Source organism: Rhinatrema bivittatum, chromosome 8 (assembly GCF_901001135.1).
Source record: "Rhinatrema bivittatum chromosome 8, aRhiBiv1.1, whole genome shotgun sequence".
Lineage (NCBI taxonomy): Eukaryota > Metazoa > Chordata > Amphibia > Gymnophiona > Rhinatrematidae > Rhinatrema > Rhinatrema bivittatum.
In genome coordinates this window covers 19330465-19350576 of record NC_042622.1, presented here as the reverse complement: position 1 = coordinate 19350576, position 20112 = coordinate 19330465, and the positions used below count along the sequence as shown (strand labels likewise).

The 20112-nt window shown below is 44.6% G+C and overlaps 1 protein-coding gene across 1 annotated transcript in view; it reads right to left on the bottom strand.

Annotated features, from left to right (window-relative positions):
• Positions 1–18707, bottom strand: part of LOC115096784 (piezo-type mechanosensitive ion channel component 2-like) — a 131569-nt gene extending 112862 nt beyond the window's left edge. The window contains exons 1-7 of the mRNA XM_029611884.1: positions 18644–18707; positions 17696–17791; positions 16170–16271; positions 11492–11534; positions 10202–10364; positions 8510–8711; positions 8192–8405 (exon numbers count right to left, since the gene is read on the bottom strand). Coding sequence (XP_029467744.1) covers positions 8192–8405; positions 8510–8711; positions 10202–10364; positions 11492–11534; positions 16170–16271; positions 17696–17791; positions 18644–18707 — 884 coding nt within the window. The remainder of the gene's footprint in view (positions 1–8191; positions 8406–8509; positions 8712–10201; positions 10365–11491; positions 11535–16169; positions 16272–17695; positions 17792–18643) is intronic.
• Between the last annotated feature and the right edge of the window lie 1405 nt (positions 18708–20112).

Here is a 20112-nt window from a genome sequence, read left to right as displayed (position 1 = left end):
AAGGCTGAGGGGCAAGGAAGGGGGAAAAGAAGGAGGTAAAGAAGGAATGAGAGACAAGAGAGGGAGCAAGAGGCTGAGGGGCAAGGGAGGGGGAGAGAAGGAGGTAAAGATGGAATGGGAGACAAGAGAGGGAGAGAGAGGCTGAGGGGCAGGTGAGGAAAGAGAAGGAGGTAAAGACGGAATGAGAGAGACAAGAGAGGGTGAGAGAGGCTGAGGGGCAAGGGAGGGGGAGAGAAAAGGTAAAGATGGAATGGGAGACAAGAGAGGAGAGAGGCTGAGGAGCAGTGGTAAAAGAATGAGCAGGGGGAGCAGGAGGTAAAGAATGAGAGAGCAGGAGGAGCAGGAGCAGGAGGTAAAAGAATGAGAGAGAAGAGAGGGAGAGAGAGACAGGGAAGGGGAGGGGAGAGAAGGAGGTAAAGATGGAATGAGAGAGACAAGAGAGGGAGAGAGAGGGAGAGAGAGGCTGAGGAGCAAGGGAGGGGAGAGAAGGAAGTAAAGATGGAATGAGAGAGACAAGAGAGGGAGAGAGAGGCTGAGGGGCAGGGGAGGGAGAGAAGGAGGTAAAGATGGAATGTGAGAGACAAGAGAGAGAGAGGCTGAGAGGCAGGGGAGGGAGAGAAGGAGGTAAAGATGGAATGAGAGAGACAAGAGAGGGAGAGAGAGGTTGAGGGGCAGGGGAGGGAGAGAAGGAGGTAAAGATGGAATGAGAGAGACAAGAGAGGGAGAGAGAGGTTGAGGGGCAGGGGAGGGAGAGAAGGAGGTAAAGATGGAATGAGAGAGAGGCTGAGGGATGAGGAGGGGGAGAACAGGAGGTTAGGACAGTGAGAGAGACAAAGAATGAGAGAGAGATGAGGGAAGAGAGAAAGCTGAGATTTTAGTTATTGAGGATGAATTATGTTTAGAGCTGCAGTGTCAGAAATGCACAGCAAACTACACAAAGGTTTTCTCTCAGAAATCCCTCCCTCCATTTATAATGGTCTTTGCAACTTCAACCTAATGTTATTGATTCTTCTCTCTAGCAATCTTTATTAATAAACTGGGGTCAGAAATGGTTGTTACCATTTAATATGTGTTTCTACCACATGCAAGCAGGATTCCTTTCCCTTTGCTATTGATTTCAGAGTAGTGGGTTTGACATAATATGGAAACAAAGGCTGCGCAGAAATACCTAATTGCCTATTTCCAGAAATTAATTATAGCCCCCATGATGACTTTAGCAGAATGCCTGAAACTAAGCCTCGGACGACGCATTCAAAGAGTAGTTTGGCTTTTCCAAGGGTGTAGAAAGAGATCTTCCCTGCCTGCTTTATTCCTTTGGTTTCCTTGTCTGTTTTAATGAGGTGGCTCAGTTAACAGATGGATGTGTATTTAGCCCTGCCTAGGAGCTAGATCTGCGATGGAGCAGGTTTAGGAGTCCAAACAGGAGAGACTGAGCAGTAAAATCCATGGGAAGTTGGAGAAAAATAAGTGGCCCTGAATCGTTTTGAGAGGGAATGGTGGAACTTGGAATATATCACTAGAAAGATGAACTCACCACTTAAGTTTAAAAACAATTTACTACAGAGAATTGACTAAAAATACAAAAACAGTGGATGTTGTCCTGAAATCATTTTTTAGCTTGTGAGGGAGGGTACAGGAAACTCCCTCAGTCCACCTTATGGGACCAGTAACAGCTATCTGGCCCAGTCCTCCTTAAATCCCAACCCAGCAAGGGATTCTGCACCTAGAGAGGATCCCTTCAGCCTAGAATAAGAAGGCAGGGCCCCAGGGGAAGCAGGCAGAGACCTGGCCTAGGCAGAGACCTGTTATGCTTGATGATTGTGTGCTACCAGAAGTTAAGGCGAGGTGCATTATTTGTTTGATTTTGGCATTCTCACTGTAAATTAACTGCACCTAAGGCAACAGCCAGAATCTGCCTCTTTATTTCTCTTGGCTGTTTCCTATGCCACGACTGACCACATTGCCACACCCCTCTCATTGGGTTCCATTACCAACTGCTGCATGAAGCACACATTAATGGCATCCAGGAACTTTACCTCCCTTGCATGTCCTGATGTGACATTTACCCAATCAATACTCGGCTAATTGAAGTCTACCATTATTATTGTGTTGCCCATTTTACTAGCCAGTCTAATCTTTCTTAGCAATTTACAGTCTGTTTCCTCATTTTGGCTGGGCAGGTGGCAATTTATCCCCACTACTATACTCTTCCTTTTTACCCTTGAAATTTCTATCCATAAGGATTCCAGAGTGCAGTTTGTTTCCTGCAAGACTTTTATCCTGCTTGATTCTTTGCCATCCTTAACATATAGTACAATCCGTCCATCAATTTTATCTGCTCTGTCATGTTGATATAATTTAGACCCTGGTTTCACAGTGTCCCATTGGTTATCCTCCTTCACCAGGTCTCTGAGATGCCTATTATATCTACATCTTCCTTTAGTGCCATACATTCTAACTCTCCAGTCTTATTTTTCATACTTCTGGCATTTGATTTGTATTTCTATTTTTAAATGTATCCACAACCTGCTTATTATCAGATGATACAGACAGTTTGAAGTCCTTTTTATCTGTATGTTCTTTTTTTTAAATACATATGAGTTTTTTCCATCTTTTACAACCACCTCTCTATCAGGACATTCTAACTTACTTGGTTTGCCCGTATCCTTTGAAGATACCTCCCTCCAAACCATGTGCTGCTGAGCAACTGTTGGCTTTTCCCCATGTTGTAGTTTAAAAGCTGCTCTGTCTCCATGCAGGCTTGGGAGTAGCCTGCATGGACCAAAAAAATCTTGCTGTGCAGACCAAATGGACATTTTGGGCTTTATCTGCAGTCTTATATCTCCTTTTTAAAAGTTAACAACAGCAGTCTTGTTCCACTCTGGTTAAGGTGGAGCCCGTCCCATCTGAATAGGCTCCCCCTTCCCCAGAATGTTCCCCATTTCCTAACAAATCAAAAACTCTCTTCTCTGCACTATCATCTCATCCATGCATTGAGACTGTGGAGCTTGGCCTGCCTCTGGGGTCCTACGCGTGGAACGGGAAGCATTTTTGTGAATGCAACCCTGGACATTCTAGATTTCAATTTCCTACCTAACAGCCTAAATTTAGCCTCCAGAACCTCCATCCTGCACCTTCCTATATCATTGGTACCCACATGTATGTTGACAGCTGGATCCTCCCCATCACTCTCTATAATCTTAGTTAAGTAGTGCATAAGGTCCACTACCTCTGCACCAGGCAAACAAGTTACCAAGAGATCCTCCTGCCCACCAGCAACCCAGCTATCTACATTCCTAATGACCAACTCACCTACTACAACAGCCTGTTAGGTGCCCCGGCCGCGGGTCCGCGCTGCCGGGTCTCCTCATCGTAGGGGGCCGAGGGTGCGCGCCTGCCCCGTCCTTCGCTGGCCCCTGTCACCGGTTCCTGCCACCGCGGCACGCCTCTAGCCGTACTGTGCCTCCCGACGCCGACACTGCCGCTCCCCAGAGTTCCCCTAAGTGCATGCATGCAACTCTGCCTGCAATTTAAAGGGCCAGTAGTGGGAGAGTTCCCCGCGGCCCATGGATATGACGTCAGGCAAGGAACGTATATATACCCTGCCTTGTCACTCCCCCCTTGCCTCGGCAACTGGTCCCTCTCTGCTCTGAGCTACTGGTTGCTCCGCATGTTCCTGACCTTGCTCCGTGTTCCTGATCCTGCTCCGTGTGCTCCTGTCCCTGTTCCGGCTCCTTGTCCCCTCGGCTTGCTCTTCTGGTTCTCGACTCGGCCCGTCCCGTCCCTGGATTCTGCATTGTCTGCCGCCTGCCCTGACCACTTGCCTGCTCACCATCTCTCTTACTAGCTGCCGGCCCCGACCTCTGGTACATCCAACTTTGCTTCTGCCTTCAGGATCGTCTTCATCCAGAGACCTGCTCCTAAGTCCTGCCGGCCCCGGCACCCAAGGGCTCAACCTGCAGGGAACAAAGGCTGATATAGGTGAAGGTCCGGTTGGGTCTCCACCACCTGGGTCCGCCTCCTGATGATGAGGACCTATAGGAAATCCTTTTCTATAGGAGGCACCAACCTCGTCTCGGTCCAGGGGTCCACCACTCCGCGCAACACAGCCATTCTAACCCTTCCCTCCTGGGTACTGACCTCTGGAGACAAGTCATTGGTGCAAGAGGATAAAGCACTGACCCAGAGGACAGGTCACTTCCTGCCACATCAAAGTGATGGTCTCCTGCCAAATGACCTTGATCCTCCAGAGCAGCACGAGGGCTGCCAGACTGGAGTTGGGACCACTCTACTATGTCCCTGAAGGTCTACTCTATGTCTCTCTCTGTCTGCCTCAGCTCCTTCAGGTTCTCTGAGAGCCAAGAAATCTTTGCACTGGGTGGACAAATACAACCTCTCACCAGTAGGTAGATAATCATATATGTGGCACTCAATGCAAAAGACTATAACCCCCATCTCACTGCTGGGTTTCAGTCTGCATCTTAATTTGTTGAATTGATAAAGGCTGATTAAGGATAGGTAGATCTCAATTTAAGGGTTGTTAAATATGAGTAGGGTTTTCAAATGTATTTATTAGGTGTTTTTTTAATCTAGGTTCTTAAATTTGGAAACTAGGTGATTAATGCTAGTCAATGATCAGCAACAGGACTAAAATTAGCGAATCACTAAAATCAGAGTTAATCAAATTGTTTTAAGTGACTGACTTCTTTTGAACACTGTCCTCCTAGCAGGGGTAATAATCTATATATATAAAAAAAGAGATGGGATGGAAATCAAACTTGTAACTTGTTGCCCAGAAACCAGGACTCTCACCCTCTCAAATCAAGTAAATGACTTTTACAAACTCAATTCTAACACTGGCAAACAAATACCAATCTTAAATCGAGCAAACAATATAAACAGCCAATAATAGTTTAACCCTCCAAGAAAATGTTTTGTCGCAAGATTTAAGCGCTTCTTCCCAGCAAGTGCAAACTTACTGCAAGCAGATCACTGGCAGAACGGAAGTAGTAGATGGTTACAAAAATCAAGCTAAGATTTCTTGAAAAGTTACGTTAACCTCTCTTACTAAAAAATGTGCATTTTGGATACAGAAATCTGAGGGAGTGGTACATGATAGGAGGTGAGTAATGATGTCCACAGATCAGGAAAGAGACCTCAAGGTGTTTCCATCCAATTATTTCAAGGAGGCGAAACAATGCACCAAGATGGCGGCCTGAGCCATTACTGGAGGTAAGGAATATGATGGCTTTGCTTTGCTAGAGCTTTTAACAGCACGATATAAGCTTGCAAACTTGTTCATAAGTATTCTCCAGATTGAAACCAGGGTGAATCTAGCAAATCTGGGTTTCATGTTTTCTGAGTGTCCTTTTTTTAATAAGGTAACAGCAACAAGGGTAAATACAGTCCTTAACTTAATAAACATCAAAACATCACATAAGGACATAAAAAAAGCAAAATATGCTCAGTAAATATTCTTACAAATTTTACATCAACTATAATAAATTTATTGCATATACATCACATATTATAAAATATTACATAGAAAAATAAGACATATTTTTTCATTTTCAAATATTATTTGTTAACATAGTGAGGGTACCCATAACAAATCCCAAAATTTTTTTATCATAAATACCACCAATCCCATAAAACACACTTCATTCACTCACCACAATCAAACAATTAAAATACCCACATTGCACATTTTCCCAAATACCTAATGAACAAAAGACAACAGGAACAATGAACCCTATATAATTATTAGCAATCTCTTATATTTATGATCCCCGACAGGATCCTGTTTCGCACTTAAGCTTCCTCAGGGGTTGAATTTAATTCACAAAATGAACTGACTCTTTCCTTCTTCATAGGGATTCAATTCTCCAGTGTGTAAACTCTTCTTTTGCTCAACGGCGCCCGCACTACTCACAAATCTTCCGATTTGGTAGCCGTTGCATAGCGGCGTCATGATGTGGTGCTGAAGTTTGAAGAGAAGTGGAATGGAATCGCGATTATATGAAGAACTTTGAATTATGTAGGCTTCAGATTGTGGAAAATTAGAAATTGAGGCTGGTTCAGCCAGGTTCACGGAGGAGTCTGGAGACAGTACGATGTCCTTCGTGGAGAATATTTTGTGAAAACAATGGTTACTGTCGTGGTTTGTGGAAGATGAGTTTTGTTTGTGAGTAGTGCGGGTGCCGTTGAGCAAAAGAAGAGTTTACACACTGGAGAATTGAATCCCTATGAAGAAGGAAAGAGTCAGTTCATTTTGTGAATTAAATTCAACCCCTGAGGAAGCTTAAGTGCGAAACAGGATCTGTCGGGGATCATAAATATAAGAGATTGCTAATAATTATATAGGGTTCATTGTTCCTGTTGTCTTTTGTTCATTAGGTATTTGGGAAAATGTGCAATGTGGGTATTTTAATTGTTTGATTGTGGTGAGTGAATGAAGTGTGTTTTATGGGATTGGTGGTATTTATGATAAAAAAATTTTGGGATTTGTTATGGGTACCCTCACTATGTTAACAAATAATATTTGAAAATGAAAAAATGTCTTATTTTTCTATGTAATATTTTATAATATGTGATGTATATGCAATAAATTTATTATAGTTGATGTAAAATTTGTAAGAATATTTACTGAGCATATTTTGCTTTTTTTATGTCCTTATGTGATGTTTTGATCTTTTTTTAATAAGAACATAAGAATTGCCATCAAGCCCAGTGGACTATTGCAATTCTTTATTGCTGGGCCTCCCTCTCGCCACTATCAAACCCCTCCGACCTTTACAGAATGCCATGGCCAGAATCCTAACAAACGCCGCACGTAAATCGGATCACATTACCCCTATCCTAAAAGACCTCCACTGGTTACCCATAACCTCACGCAAAAATACAAAACACTCACCATCCTCCACAATTTATTGTACAATCAAAATCACACCTGGCTCGAGAATGCACCTCTTTTCCGATCATCTACCCGCCCCTCCGGATCCAACCTTGCTGGTACCCTATACACCCTCTTCCCTAAAAACTGCTCACCACACCTCAACCAGAGAAAGGGCTTTCTCCATTGCCGGCCCTTCATCTATGGAACGCCCTGCCCACGGCCCTCCGGCTAGAACCTAACCTGTCTAAATTTTAAAAAGGGCTCACAACCTGGCTCTTTACATTAGCATACCCAGACGTTGACCAGACTTAGCTTGCACTTTAACCCCGCAGCCCACCCTTTCCCCCCTCCTCCTCTCTGCCTCTCCTTTTCTCCCCCTTTCTTCACCCCAAGCAAAGACTCCAAAACATAGCGTTTCTTCCCCCTAAGCAATGACGCCTACATTCTGTTATAAGTTTCCCCTCTCCCTCCTTTAAGCCTACCCTCCCATTCCCCCCCCCCCCCCCCCACCTCTCCCTGTCACTGCCATCACTGGTCTGGTACCTACCAGCTCACCTGTACATAGTGTCTATTGTTAATTTTATTTTCTTCAAATGCTTCCTATCAAATCTCTCTCTTTCCCTATCCTTCCTACTGCTGTCCTCTCTCCTCCTTCATTACTGCTCCCCACTTCCCTTCCCTGTTTATTGTATTTCTCTCTCTTGTTATTTTGTTACAATGTAAACCGGCAGGATGTTCCGATGAATGTCGGGATATAAAAATCAACAAATAAATAAATAAAATCTTGTTTCCAACAATGATCATTCCAGGTCACAAGTACCTGGAAGGGTCCCAAACAGTAAATAGACCCCAAGCTGCTAAGGCCCAGTGATAAGCAGTGACTTCCCCCAAGTCTATCTGGTTAATATTAATGGTTTATGGACTTCTCCTCCAAGAACTTGTCCCAAACCTTTTTTTTAAATCCAGCTATGCTCGCTGCCTTTACCATATTTCTGGAGCCCCTAAAGCAATCAACAATTTCCAGGCAGAGTTAAAGCTGCAAACAGCCCCAGAGCGTGCAGATGCTGTTCTGACATAAGCTACCAATGTGCAAGGGCCAGTATGTATGACATATACGGGGACTGCAGAACACAGGATGAATATGTAATCACCGAGTTCCACCTCAGTGACAATCTGCTGAATTATCAGACGCGTCCAGTAACGTTTGAGAAAGGGAGAGGAAATTAAAGTGAGCTGTGAAACAACATTGCCAACTCTTGTAATCATCGCAGTGGTAGACGCATAACTAGATCTCACCTGGCATAAATGTCGTCAGGAGGAACCAGGTCCTGAAAATAAGGCAATTGGTAGAGGTAGATGCCAGCCAGGTGCCCTGCACTGAATATTGATGTCATCACGCACAGGCTGCTGAAGACCAGCAGGCTGACGCTGCGCCGGCAGGCCCACCAGGAGCACAGGCCCAGGAACGTGAAAAAGTAGATGGATGACGTCAGGGAAGGCAAGGTGATCCCTGGGGAGAAAAACAGGCCAGGAAAGCTGAGACTCCACACCCCCTACAATAGTGCGCATTCCTCGAGAAGGCCCGACGGGTTCCACACGATGGTCGTGCCGTACCTGACAAGCCCATGAGAAGCGTGGCCACCACCTTCCCGGCTGTGGTAAAGAGGGCTTCAAAGATGATCTTCAAGCCTGATATGAAGGCCGCAATTTTAAGAATCAGCTTTGGTTTTTGGTCACTTGTCTCTCTCCCCAAGGCATCATCCTCAGTGGAACACTCTGTCTCTTCCTCACTCTCTTCTGACTCTGTTTCGTATTCCTGCTCAAATATTACTGAAAATAAGTGACTCGGATTCCCAGGAGCATTTACTCATTCACTTCAAACTTTCCATTCACTGGTGGGGGGGGGGGGAGGTGTTTCTTTTGCTCCTTTTGGCCTGATCTACTCTTTCAACCTCCACCTTCTTGTTTCATCTGTGCCCTTCAATGGCTTTGCCTTGTCCTCCAGTCCAAATCTTGTTACCTGTGCACTACAATCCCCTGAACAATGCATCAGACGTGTGAGGCCTGGGGCAGGGATGAAGTTCTGCACTGTGCCCCAAAGGCACTGCTGGCCCTGGGGTACAGCGAAATGTCGCTGCCCCTCGTCAGCTCCGATGCAAGGGAAGCTCTCAGTAATCCTCAGAGGCAGTAAGTGCTGGGACAGATGTAGGGTTTATCCTGTCTTCCTGTAGCAGAGCTTATGAGAATTAGAACTATACTCAGGCAGTATTATTTACCAGCCTAGTATACTTGGATCAAAAAAGAATCATATTGCTGTTCCTAATATTGCTTCACAACCTTGCAACTATCATGAAATGTCTTATGATACTACATCAAGTATCCCTACGGAAATAAATTCCTCACTGACTTTCTACATACTCTGTAATGCTTTCTGGGCCGGGGATGGCCAACTTCGGTCCTCCAGAGCCACAGAGAGGCCTGGTTTTCAAGATATGCACAATAAATATGCATGAAATAGATTTGCATGCACGCAAATATGTCAAAATAAATAAACAAACATCTCCTGCATATTCGTTGTCCATATCCTGAAAGCCAGGCCTGTTTGTGGCTCCTCCTGTCCTGGGCCATCTTAAGTCAGAGCTCTCAAACAGGTTCCATGCGATACAGGCCAGGCCATGCTTGTCTGAGAGCTGGACCTCTGAGGAAATGAAGGAAGTTTACAAAGCAAAGCTAGGAGGTGCTGAAGGGAGCCACGGAGACTGGATGTCTTGTTCTGCCAATGGATAACTATAATTTTACATTGTTACAATAAAAGTAGTTTTTAAAAGAATTATTGTTGTACTGATGATCATTGTCAAGCTCGAATGAGCATAAAAACAAACACCTAGTTCAGCCTTCCTGGTCAGTTATTCAAACATTGTTTCAAATGCGTGTCCCCCTGTACTGCCTACCATAAAATCTCAATAACTACATCTTCAGTAAACATGGGTAATTGTATTATCTTGAGCAGTTTCCTGACTACTCTGTGGAGAAGGAATAAGATAAGTCTTTCCATTATTGAGGCTACGAACTAGGAGAAAGGCTTCAACCAATGGGACGTTTCCATTATCTTGAGGAAAACCTTCTTGTTGCCGTTATGTCAGGGGTTTTATCAATTTTTTTACCAATCTTAAAGAGATCCTTTTGAGGTCAGAACATCTCAGCTTTGCTTTGAAATCCTTACACGGAGCGCAGGCTCCAAGCCACCTCTATAACTGGTTCTCTCCCCTCTCGCGTCACGCGTGCGCCCCGCCCAGCTGCACTTACCTCTTCATCTTCGGCCTCATGGTCCTTGGCAGGTGGAACCGTTTGTGGCGCACTCACTTTCACCAGCTTTTTGCAAAGTCGGCGGACAAAGATTCCGGTGAAGAACATCCCAATGTCCGGAACCAAGAGGCGGAAAATGTTTCCAACATCAACCTGGCTCAGCCTGTGGACCCCCCGGGGAATGCAACCGTCACCGGGTCAGTTTTTTTGGTGAATAAAGAGATAAGGTTCAGCGAAAAAGCTATGGGTCAGAGCAGCAAAACTCATTAGTGACTGGCTTTGTAAAGCTGTGCCCCCTGCAACAGGTCACTGCAGCAACGTGAAAACAAGGGGAGAATTTTATTTAGAGGGAAAACACCCCCTTTGGAATCACCCACATAAACAGGACTCAGACCTGGTTAAGGACGAACATGGACAGAGTTTCTGTTTTTTTCTTGTTTCATTTCAGTTTTTGTTTTTCCAATTTTTTTTTATTTTTGTTGCTTTACTGCACACTAAATGTATTTTGTGTGTGCTAAATCATTTCATTATGTTTATTTTATGTTGTTTTAGATTGGAAATGACATATAAAGGAAACCACAGCTTTCAATGTGTTCCCCTTTCATTTTAAAAGGAGAGCACATCTCTGGTCCTGGTCAGCATTTTGGTAAGGCCTCAATGTGAAGTAGGAATTGAAAACAAGGAATCAGTTTGTTTGTTTTTTTTTCTTTCACTTGAATTCAGATAGATCTTAAGTTGGGCATAAAAGTAACTTGGACAAATATTTTTCAGAAGTTTCGATTCACTTAAATCTAAGATATTCTGAAATGTAATAGTTATGTTGTTTCCAATTTGTTGACAGACTTGTGAATTCAGTAAAACTGTCACCACCATTGAAGGAAACTTGAAAGCATCAGTGGGCCTTGTTTAATAAAGATATTTTATATGCAGACAGAATGGGGGGGGGAAGTAATTTTGGAATAGGGCTGCATGTGCCCCTTCTAGTCCGAAAGACAGGAGACATTTGCCAGGCAAGAGAGGAGAACACAATAAAAAGTATGTGACCTATAGGGGGAAATCCCCATTATAAGTGTTTGATTACAAAGGAAACCCCATCAAAAAAGCAAGAGTACTGAAAAAACGCTAAGTAGATTTTGGCCAATTTCACCACATAGCAACAACCCAAAAACATCTGCTTCATTGCGCATTAATAAATAGCTGTCGATGGGATGCACTGCTCCATGATAATATCTGGATCTGAAATTAAAAAAAAATATATCTCCAGCCTTTTTCATCCAACCTGCATCTTACCTTAAAATTCCAAACTGACAAAGGATCTTCTCCCAGAGGTAGTCTGATGGGAAAGAGTAAAAAGTCTGACAGTAGGCACTATCAACATACCAAAGATTTCTCAAAACAAAGATGGCTTACTATCCTTGTCTGAGCATGCTAGGGAGCTACAGCTAGTTAAATCAGGATGACAACAATTACAAATAACTGACCTAGACAGGCATACTTAGAACAAGAAGGCATAATTATTTGTGCTCAAACATAACCACAGAACACTCTCAAGGTATGAATGAAGCTACATGGTACAAGCTGGCCATTTTTTGGGTTAAATGAAACTCTGCAGGCATCAGTGCACACAGAGCAGAGGAACACTTTTTGGCTTTTCCCACAGACTGAAAAGGGCCTGAGTTACCAGAGCTTTCTTCCCTTTGTGTGTTGATGGCTAAAAAGCTTTTTGAACCAGGTCCAACATGAGAGAAACAGACAAAATAATATGTTTTATTTTTTTTAAAAATGCATGGAATTATTTCATAATATATTACCTGGCCACTGCTTAAAACTACCTAACAGTTCTGTAAAATAAAATAAATTCACTGCTGCCTGTATACTAAAAAGAAAGGAAGAAATCAGAGGTCTAGTGCTGACTGCTTTATCCCAAATTCTGAGTATTTAATTATCCCAAAGGAAAATTCTGACTTTTTTTGCATAATGTAGTATATTAACTATTTTAAATTAATGCAGGGTGGGAATTATTACTGGCAAAAGGTTCTTTTCGAATTATAGTGGTCCAATTTACAAAGCCACAGCTTAAAATAATCATTATTTATATTTCTCAACAGAGATGCAAAGTTTTCTGAGTGGTGAGATTACGCCTTCACTTCAGTTTATTCAGCAAATTGTTCAAGTCTTCTCCAAAAATAGGGACTTTTTTTCAGGCTTGTCATCTAGGACCAACCCCAGTCAAAAGCCAGTATTCCCTCACATCTGGCTCCAGACCTGCTGGAATGAAGGTCAGCAGCCTTTGGCCAAACTAGATAATGCCAAAGGTACAAGTGGGAGTCAGGCACATATCTTTAACAGAGTCAAAATAAAGACGTTTTCAATGAATTTCAACTTGGCTGCATTTCCTTTCTCGTAGCGTGGTTGCAACTCAATATCAGGGTCAACAAAGGGTAAACCTTTAGATTGGACTAACTGAATATGTTTGTGACTTACTTTCAAGAGCTCTCCTTCCCTCATCAGGTTGTTGACTCTTTTTTTCGACCATGTTATTTTAAAGTCACCAAGTAACTTTGCAGGAAGCCATGCTATTGGTTAGAGCCCTGCAGTGCAGGTAACTCTAGTCCTGCAGTGGCAAACAGGTCTGGTTTTCAGGATATCCATACTAAACATGCATCAGACATATTTGCATACATAGTTGTCCTAACAGCCTAGTTAAGTTGCATGCTTTGGTTCTCTTGAAGGGCTCTAACCAGCACAGTCAGTCCAGGGACTCCCAGAATTTCCTGTAGCCTGCCCGAGACTGGATGCAGAAAAAAAAATTACAGTCCTGGAGGGCTACAAACAGGTCCTGGTTTTCAGAACAATTTAACCTTTTCAAATGACTCTTGATCTGAGGTCTTCTGTCCGATGAGTATTCATTGTGGATATTCTGAAAACCAGTGGCGTAGCCACGGGTGGGCCTGGGAGGGCAGCTGCCCACCCAATTTGGACCCAGACCCACCCAACTGGATCCAGAAGTGGAGCACAGGACCTGCAAGGCTGTCGCGGGATCCTATCTCCGCGTGGCGAAGAGGAGGACCCAGGGCCGGCGCACCATTCCGTGCATTTGCATGGCACACATGGGGATGCGATCCTGCGGCCATATGGCCCACTGATCTTCCTATTTCTGGGAGGGGGGAGGGAGCAGAAGCGCCGTACACAGCTTCTGCTTCCTCCCCCTCCCCCCCCCCCAAGCAGGAAGATTGGTGGGCCAAATGGCCCAAAGAAAGCAGGAGGCTGGTGGCAGCAGGAGAGGCCAACTGATCTTCCTGCTTGAGAGGGGGAGGAAGCGGAAGCTGTGCGTGGGCTTGAATCTGTATGTGTGGGTAAGAATGGGAGCCTGGGTGTGTGTGAGAATGGGAGCTTGAATGTATGTATGTGTGGGTGAGAATAGAACCTGGGTTTGTCTGTGGGTGAGAATGGAAACTTGAATATGTGGGTAAGAATGGGTGCTTGAATGTATGTATATGTGGGTGAGAATGGAACCTTAAATGTGTGTATGTGTGGGTGAGAATGGGAGTCTGGGTTTGTGAGTGGGTGAGAATGGGAGCTTGAATATGTGTATGTGTGGGTGTGAATGGGAACTTGAATATGTGTATGTATGGGTGAGAATAGGAGCATCGGTTTGTGGGTGAGAATGGGAGTCTGGGTTTGTGTGTGTGAGTGAGAATGAGTGCTTAATGTGTGTATGTGTGGGTGAGAATGGGAGCTTGAATATGTGTATGTGTGGGTAAGAATGGGAGCATGGGTTTGTGGGTGAGAATGGGAGCCTGGGTTTGTGTGGGTGGGTGAGAATGGATGCCTGGATGTGCGTCTGTGTGTGCATTAGGGATGTGAATCGGGCTTCGGACGATTGAAAATATCGTACGATATTTTCAAAATTGTCAGAAATCGGGGGCTCCCCCAAAATGATAGGAAAACCCCACGATATTGTTTGTGGGGGTTCTCTTATCGTTTTGGGGCGGGCAGCACACAAAAATAACCTCTAAACCCACCCGACCCTTTAAAACTAATCCCTTAGCTTCCCCCACCCTCCCGACCCCCCAAAAACTTTTTACAGATACCTGGTGGTCCAGTGGGGGTCCCGGGAGCGATCTCCCGCTCTCGGGCGGTCGGCTGCCACAAATAAAAATGGCGCCGATGGCCTTTGCCCTTACCATGTGACAGGGTATCCGTGCCATTGGCCGGCCCCTGTCACATGGTAAGAGCACTGGATGGCCCACGCCATTTTTAAAGATGGCGCCGGCCATCCAGTACTCCCTCCATGTGATAGGGGCCAGCCAATGGCACGGATACCCTGTCACATGGTAAGGGCAAAGGCCATCGGCGCCATTTTTATTAGTGGCAGCCGACGGCCCGAGAGCGGGAGATCGCTCCCGGGACCCCCACTGGACCACCAGGTATCTGTAAAATGTTTTTGGGGGGGTCGGGAGGGTGGAGGAAGCTAAGGGATTAGTTTTAAAGGGTCGGCTGGGTTTTTTGTTTATCGGCTCGGGCGCAGCCAATAAACAAAACCGCGATCGGTCCGGACGGAAAAAAAAACACAATGTGAATTGGAACCGGAATCCGAACCAATTCCGGTTTTGATTCACATCTCTAGTGTACATAAGAATATAAGCCTGGGGAGGGGTGAGAAAGTGAGAGCTTGTATGTATGTCTGCAGAGAATGTGAGCTTGTGGGGGGGGGGGGGGGGAGAGCATATGAGCATGAGAGCTTGAGTGTGTGAGGGAGTCTGTGAGAAAGCGTGTATGGGTTTGTGTGTGGAAGGGAAGAAGACAGTAGTAGAAGAAAGACACTGAAAAGGAATTAGGAAATGAGTGACAAGAGTAAAAATGAGAAAAAGAGACCCGGACCAACTGATTAGAAAAATACAAAGATCAGACAACAAAGGTAAAAAAAAAAAAAAAAAAAAGATTTTGAGATGTTAGATATGTCATCTTTGGGAATGTGCATTTCTTATATTTTTGTATTTTGTTCTTTCTTCAGTATTCCACTGTTCAGAGACTTTAGTTTCTCAGGCTTTCTATTTTGGTTTTATCTGCATGTTTCTGTTTCTATTTTGTGGTCTCTTATTTCTATATTAGGTAAAGTTTGGTCTCTGTTTTGCCATGTGTGTGTGTGTAACTGAAGTGCATATTTCTGCTCGCATGAAGCTTCTCTGTAGTAGTCCAGCTTGTTCTGTTATTCCTGTAGGTGATGTATTAATGTTCTAGGGCCTGGTGTAGTATTTGCATTGCTGCTTTTCCATAAGGTTGCTGTTATTTGAATCCTGAGAGTCAGTGCTGTGACTTTTTGGCAAGGTTCTAGATGCCTCTTTCTTTGCAGGAGTTTGTGTTACTTCACAAAATAGCAGTGGAGGGTTATTTTTTGCTGAGGTGACACCAGAATTTGAATTTTTTTTTTCATGTTAGTTGTAATGTGAATTGCCCTAGCTCTGCACTGCACCTGTTCTGATGATTAATTATATTTTATTGTATTTATGAAGATTTCTGGTTTTCTGCAAAGATGGTTCATGATTGTTTTCTATATTTGTGCATTTATAAACTGCAATAAATGTAAAATAAATTCTGATTAATAAGGAATTTTTAATGCTGGTAATTGCTTGAAATAATTGAGGTAAAATGTTGTAAAGTTTCACGCATGATACATAATGGCTGTTGCAAATTACTTAGAAAGCCATTGTAGGGTGCAGTATATGGCATTATTTATCAATAAGAAAACATCTAGTAGGTCTCAGACCTGCAAACCTACAGCCCACCCATGTTAACCTTGTGCCCACCCAAAAAATCAATTCTGGCTATGCCACTGCTAAAAACCAAACCTATTTGTAGCTCTCTGGGACCAAAATTGGGGACCTCTGCAGTACAGGATAGCACATTTCCTATAACAAATTGAAAACAGCATTTGCAATATGCAGAAAAGCATTATATTTTTTACCATTCGGCTTTACATAGTGAAAGGCAATTTGGAACGATGACTGGATGAGGAGGAAAAGAAAACTGGTATAATATATCCATTTCAGAAATTGTCCCGTGGATCCTAAAAATAAACAAACAAATAAATAAATAAAAATATGTGAGTGGCTGTACAGTAGGGAGCACCCCAGACCTGGGCTGCACATAAGACTATTTCCTGGGCCATCATGCATGAGCTGCATGCGGCTCTGAGAGGCTCCATCACCAAGGGATGTGCATTTTCTCTGGTTCCTGCTCCAGGTCTGAAGAGCTCCATTACACTTCTACATCCATCCCCCATCAATATTCTCCCTTGAAAGGATTATCTTGATGTACTTGTGCCCTTCTCATGGAAGGACCCAGATCCTAAAATCCTAGCCCTTGAGATGAAAAGGGCATGCAAACAGGCAGAGGGGCTGATATTCGAAGATTTGTTTAATTCAAAAACTGGCTTTTAACTGCATAAATGTAGTTAAAAATCCATCCTCCTTGGCCCCCGGTGTCTGACTAAAATCTGTCCGCACAAAATCACTGTGCGCACACAGCCAGAAGATTTTAAAAAGGGGGATGGTTAGGGGAGTGCCCCGGCAAGGTTTTCAAATGTAGCTCTCAGCACCGTATTCCGCCCTAAGCAGCTAAAATTATCCGGATAAATGTGGCTGCACTCATTGCTGCCTTAAACCCGGTTTAAGCACAGATTCGGCCGCAGCTTTAGCCGGTGATCTGGACAAATCTGGGCAAGTAAAGTCGTTGCAGAGGGGCTCCCATCGCAGCTTTGTATAACAGCTCGGTTTTTTACCCAGGGATTTAACTTCCTGCAACTTCTGGACAGGCAAAACTTCTGCCCACCGAACAATCGCCTGATTTCTAAACTTAGAGACTTTCAGGGCACTCGTGCTGAAGTTTTTATTTCTGGCTGTGGTTATTTTCCCCTTCCTAAATGTGCAGAAAATATAATGCTCTTGTCCGAAAGCGACTGTTTCAGAAGAGGCTTTTTAACCTGCTTTTGCTAGAAATTGAAATCTGGCCCGAGGGTCTTTAGAAATTATGTGACAGCTACCGGATAAATCCCTGGTTCCGAAGCGCTCCTGCCTGCTCAATCAAGAATAAAACATTAATAACCCTCTCCACACTGACAACGTTACATTTTTCCACATCTACAACAGTAGGGAAAAACGTGTTGTTTTTTTAAATAATGCTCTATTAGTAAAAAAAAAAACTAAACAGGAAATAGCGCAAGTTTAGAATCCCAAATGAACATCACAGAGAAATACAGGTTTACAAGTTAAGAGGAAATCCTGACACATTTCTCCAAAATCTGCCAACACTGACGCAGGAAAGAAAAAACAAACAGCCCCCGAGTTATTAAAGTTTTGCGCCAGTTTTGCTCCGATGCAAAACTTGCGCCAGAATTATCAACAAAATAATCCCATTATTTTCAAACGCAGGCGCAAACCTTGAATAAACGCGCACCTTAGCGACAGTGCGAGTGATGTAAATTCCGCCTACCTTTCATCGTGACAGGTGTGGGCTTGGGGAAGAGCGGAATAATGAGGAGGAAGAGAAGATAGACCACCGAGAGCCCATTGTGCCGGATGGCGATAGCTGGAAGGAGAAGAGCGCTCTGTAATAATCATTGTTATAATCTTATTCTCCTCTCTTCAGGGGACTCCCTGTTAGAGCCGAGCCAGTATTTGATTCATAAAGCAATTGCGGAGGTGAAGTCGTATAGGAGAATGTAACGTATTCGGTTTCTTGAAACTTGCTCTGTCTCCAGTGTCTCCTTGACTCCTTCCAGGTGCAATCACCCTGGGAGGGAATAAAGGAGACCTTTCTTTTCTCTGTTGGTATCTTTTGGGCTCTAGACAGGAGAGTAATCTGTCTGCACTACTACTTTAATATCATTTAATGTTTAACATGTCCAGAGCACTGGCAGAGCCATAAAATGCCATTTAATCTGACCAAACTCAACCTGGCTTTTCGGAGGGAGAAGCGAGCTCAGGACTGAGAGACTTAGTTCTCCTTCTTTCCGACACAAACATCGCTTTTTTTTTTAAGTCTTCGGTGCCCGAGGGGGCGAGCTGAATGGTCTTTCCGAGGCAGGGGTCCGAGCTCGGTGCTGGGTGAGGTCCGGTAACTTTTCCTGCTATTGCATCAGAACCGGGAGCTTGCAAATTCCGAATCGGGGGCTAGAAGAGGCGCTGCAGCCCCCCCCAAATCTCCAGCCCCCGTTGGCAGAGCAGTAAAACCCCTCCGAGTCCGCAGCCCTTCCTAGGGGACGGAATGCGACTTCCCTATCTCAAGGGACTTTACGGTCACCTTCTAATCAAACCTGCGAAGGAGCCTTGCCCTAACCTGACCCCAGACTGGCCCTGGATTGTGCTCTGGCTCTCGGTCCTTGCACTCGGGTCACAGGTCGCTTGCCGGACTCGGACAGTGCCTCTCCGGACTTCCTACCTGCCAAGAGGGAGAGGGGCAAGACGAAGCGGAAGATCAGGCCAGAGGCGAGCTCGCTGGCCATGCTCTTCTCATCCCAAACTCCTGAAGGCTCTGGCCCTGATCAGGGCGGGATCGATCGGCCGAGCTGGCAAACGGGTCCTTCCCCGGGGGAGTGCAAACAGTGCACCGGCATAGAGCGGTGTGAAAAGGAGCGTTAGCAGGGAAGGAGTTGACGCTCTAATCCCCTTTATCCTTTGTGATGGAAACTATTGATCTTTGTCTGTAGTTATCCAGGCTGATTTTCGTCGTTTAGTGCTGAATAAGTGTTATTAAACGTCACTGTCAGTTTCCATCGATCTCTCTTCTACTTCTTCCTCCTCCTCTCTCTCTCTCTCTCTCCACCCCCCCCCCCCCCCCCCCACACACACACACACACCCCCCCCACCCCTTTCACCCTACCTTCTCTGTTTTCAGAAAAAAATGGAGACCCGTTGGAAAGCCATTTCCACCGGAGAAGGAGCTGCCCCTTCACAGCGTTTGCTGTGCCTCCTCATCCTCCCGTGGTGCCAAAGAGTTGATTTCCTAACTTAAACAGAATTGCCTTCTTGTAAGCCAGACTTCTATTCGGTGTTAAAGCACTTTTTGGACTTGCATCCTGATGTCAGGAGGTTAATGGTTTTTCCTTGCAAGCTATAAACTCTTTGTAGGAGGACGGGTCTTCTCTCGTTGAGAGAAAAGGTGGAGTCCTAGCAGGCCAACTTGCTTCCTCTGGCTCTGGAAGTACAGGCTGTGTTTCTCAAAGAAAGGTAAAATGAATTTCTGGCTTTTCAGAGTTGCCATGTCCTTAGAGTCTCTTTGGGGATTCACTGTCCTCAATATACAATAGGGGGAATAAAATTAAATCTCTGCATTGCAAGGAGTTCCCAATCAGCTGGAAAAAGAGTCCAGAAACACTGGGTAAAGATGAACTCCAAGCTACCCTTCCCAGGGCAGCTCCCTCAGTAGGGGGATGAAGGTCAGAGGGGGGGGAACCCCCCCCCCCCCCCCCTTAGTCTCGTTCTGTCCTGCTCGCTCCCTGCCACGCTCCCAGGTTCTGAGTGTAAAAGAGAACACCGGCCCGAGCCTTTTTCCTGCTTTGCAACCTTCCGGTACCGGCGGAGGGAGGGAATTTGCCTTCTCGGTGTCCTTGCGCTGTTACCCTTTCCTGGGGGTATAAACTGGAATGGGCTGTAAATTCCATTCCCCGAGCCACCATAACTAAAGAGTCAAGACGGCAGCAATCGCTCTTATACAAAGTAGCAAAGTTTCTTCTTTCTATTTGCAAAAGAAAAAAGTGGAATTAGTACAAGTTTGAACCTTGCCAGCAGTAATGCCAATTGTCAAGGCTACAACTCTAGCTACTGTTCCTTTGCCCAGTTTTCACACAAGTCAGTGCATCCATAATTCAATTCTGTTCTGAAAAGAAATTAAAGGTTTGCAGTCTTTTA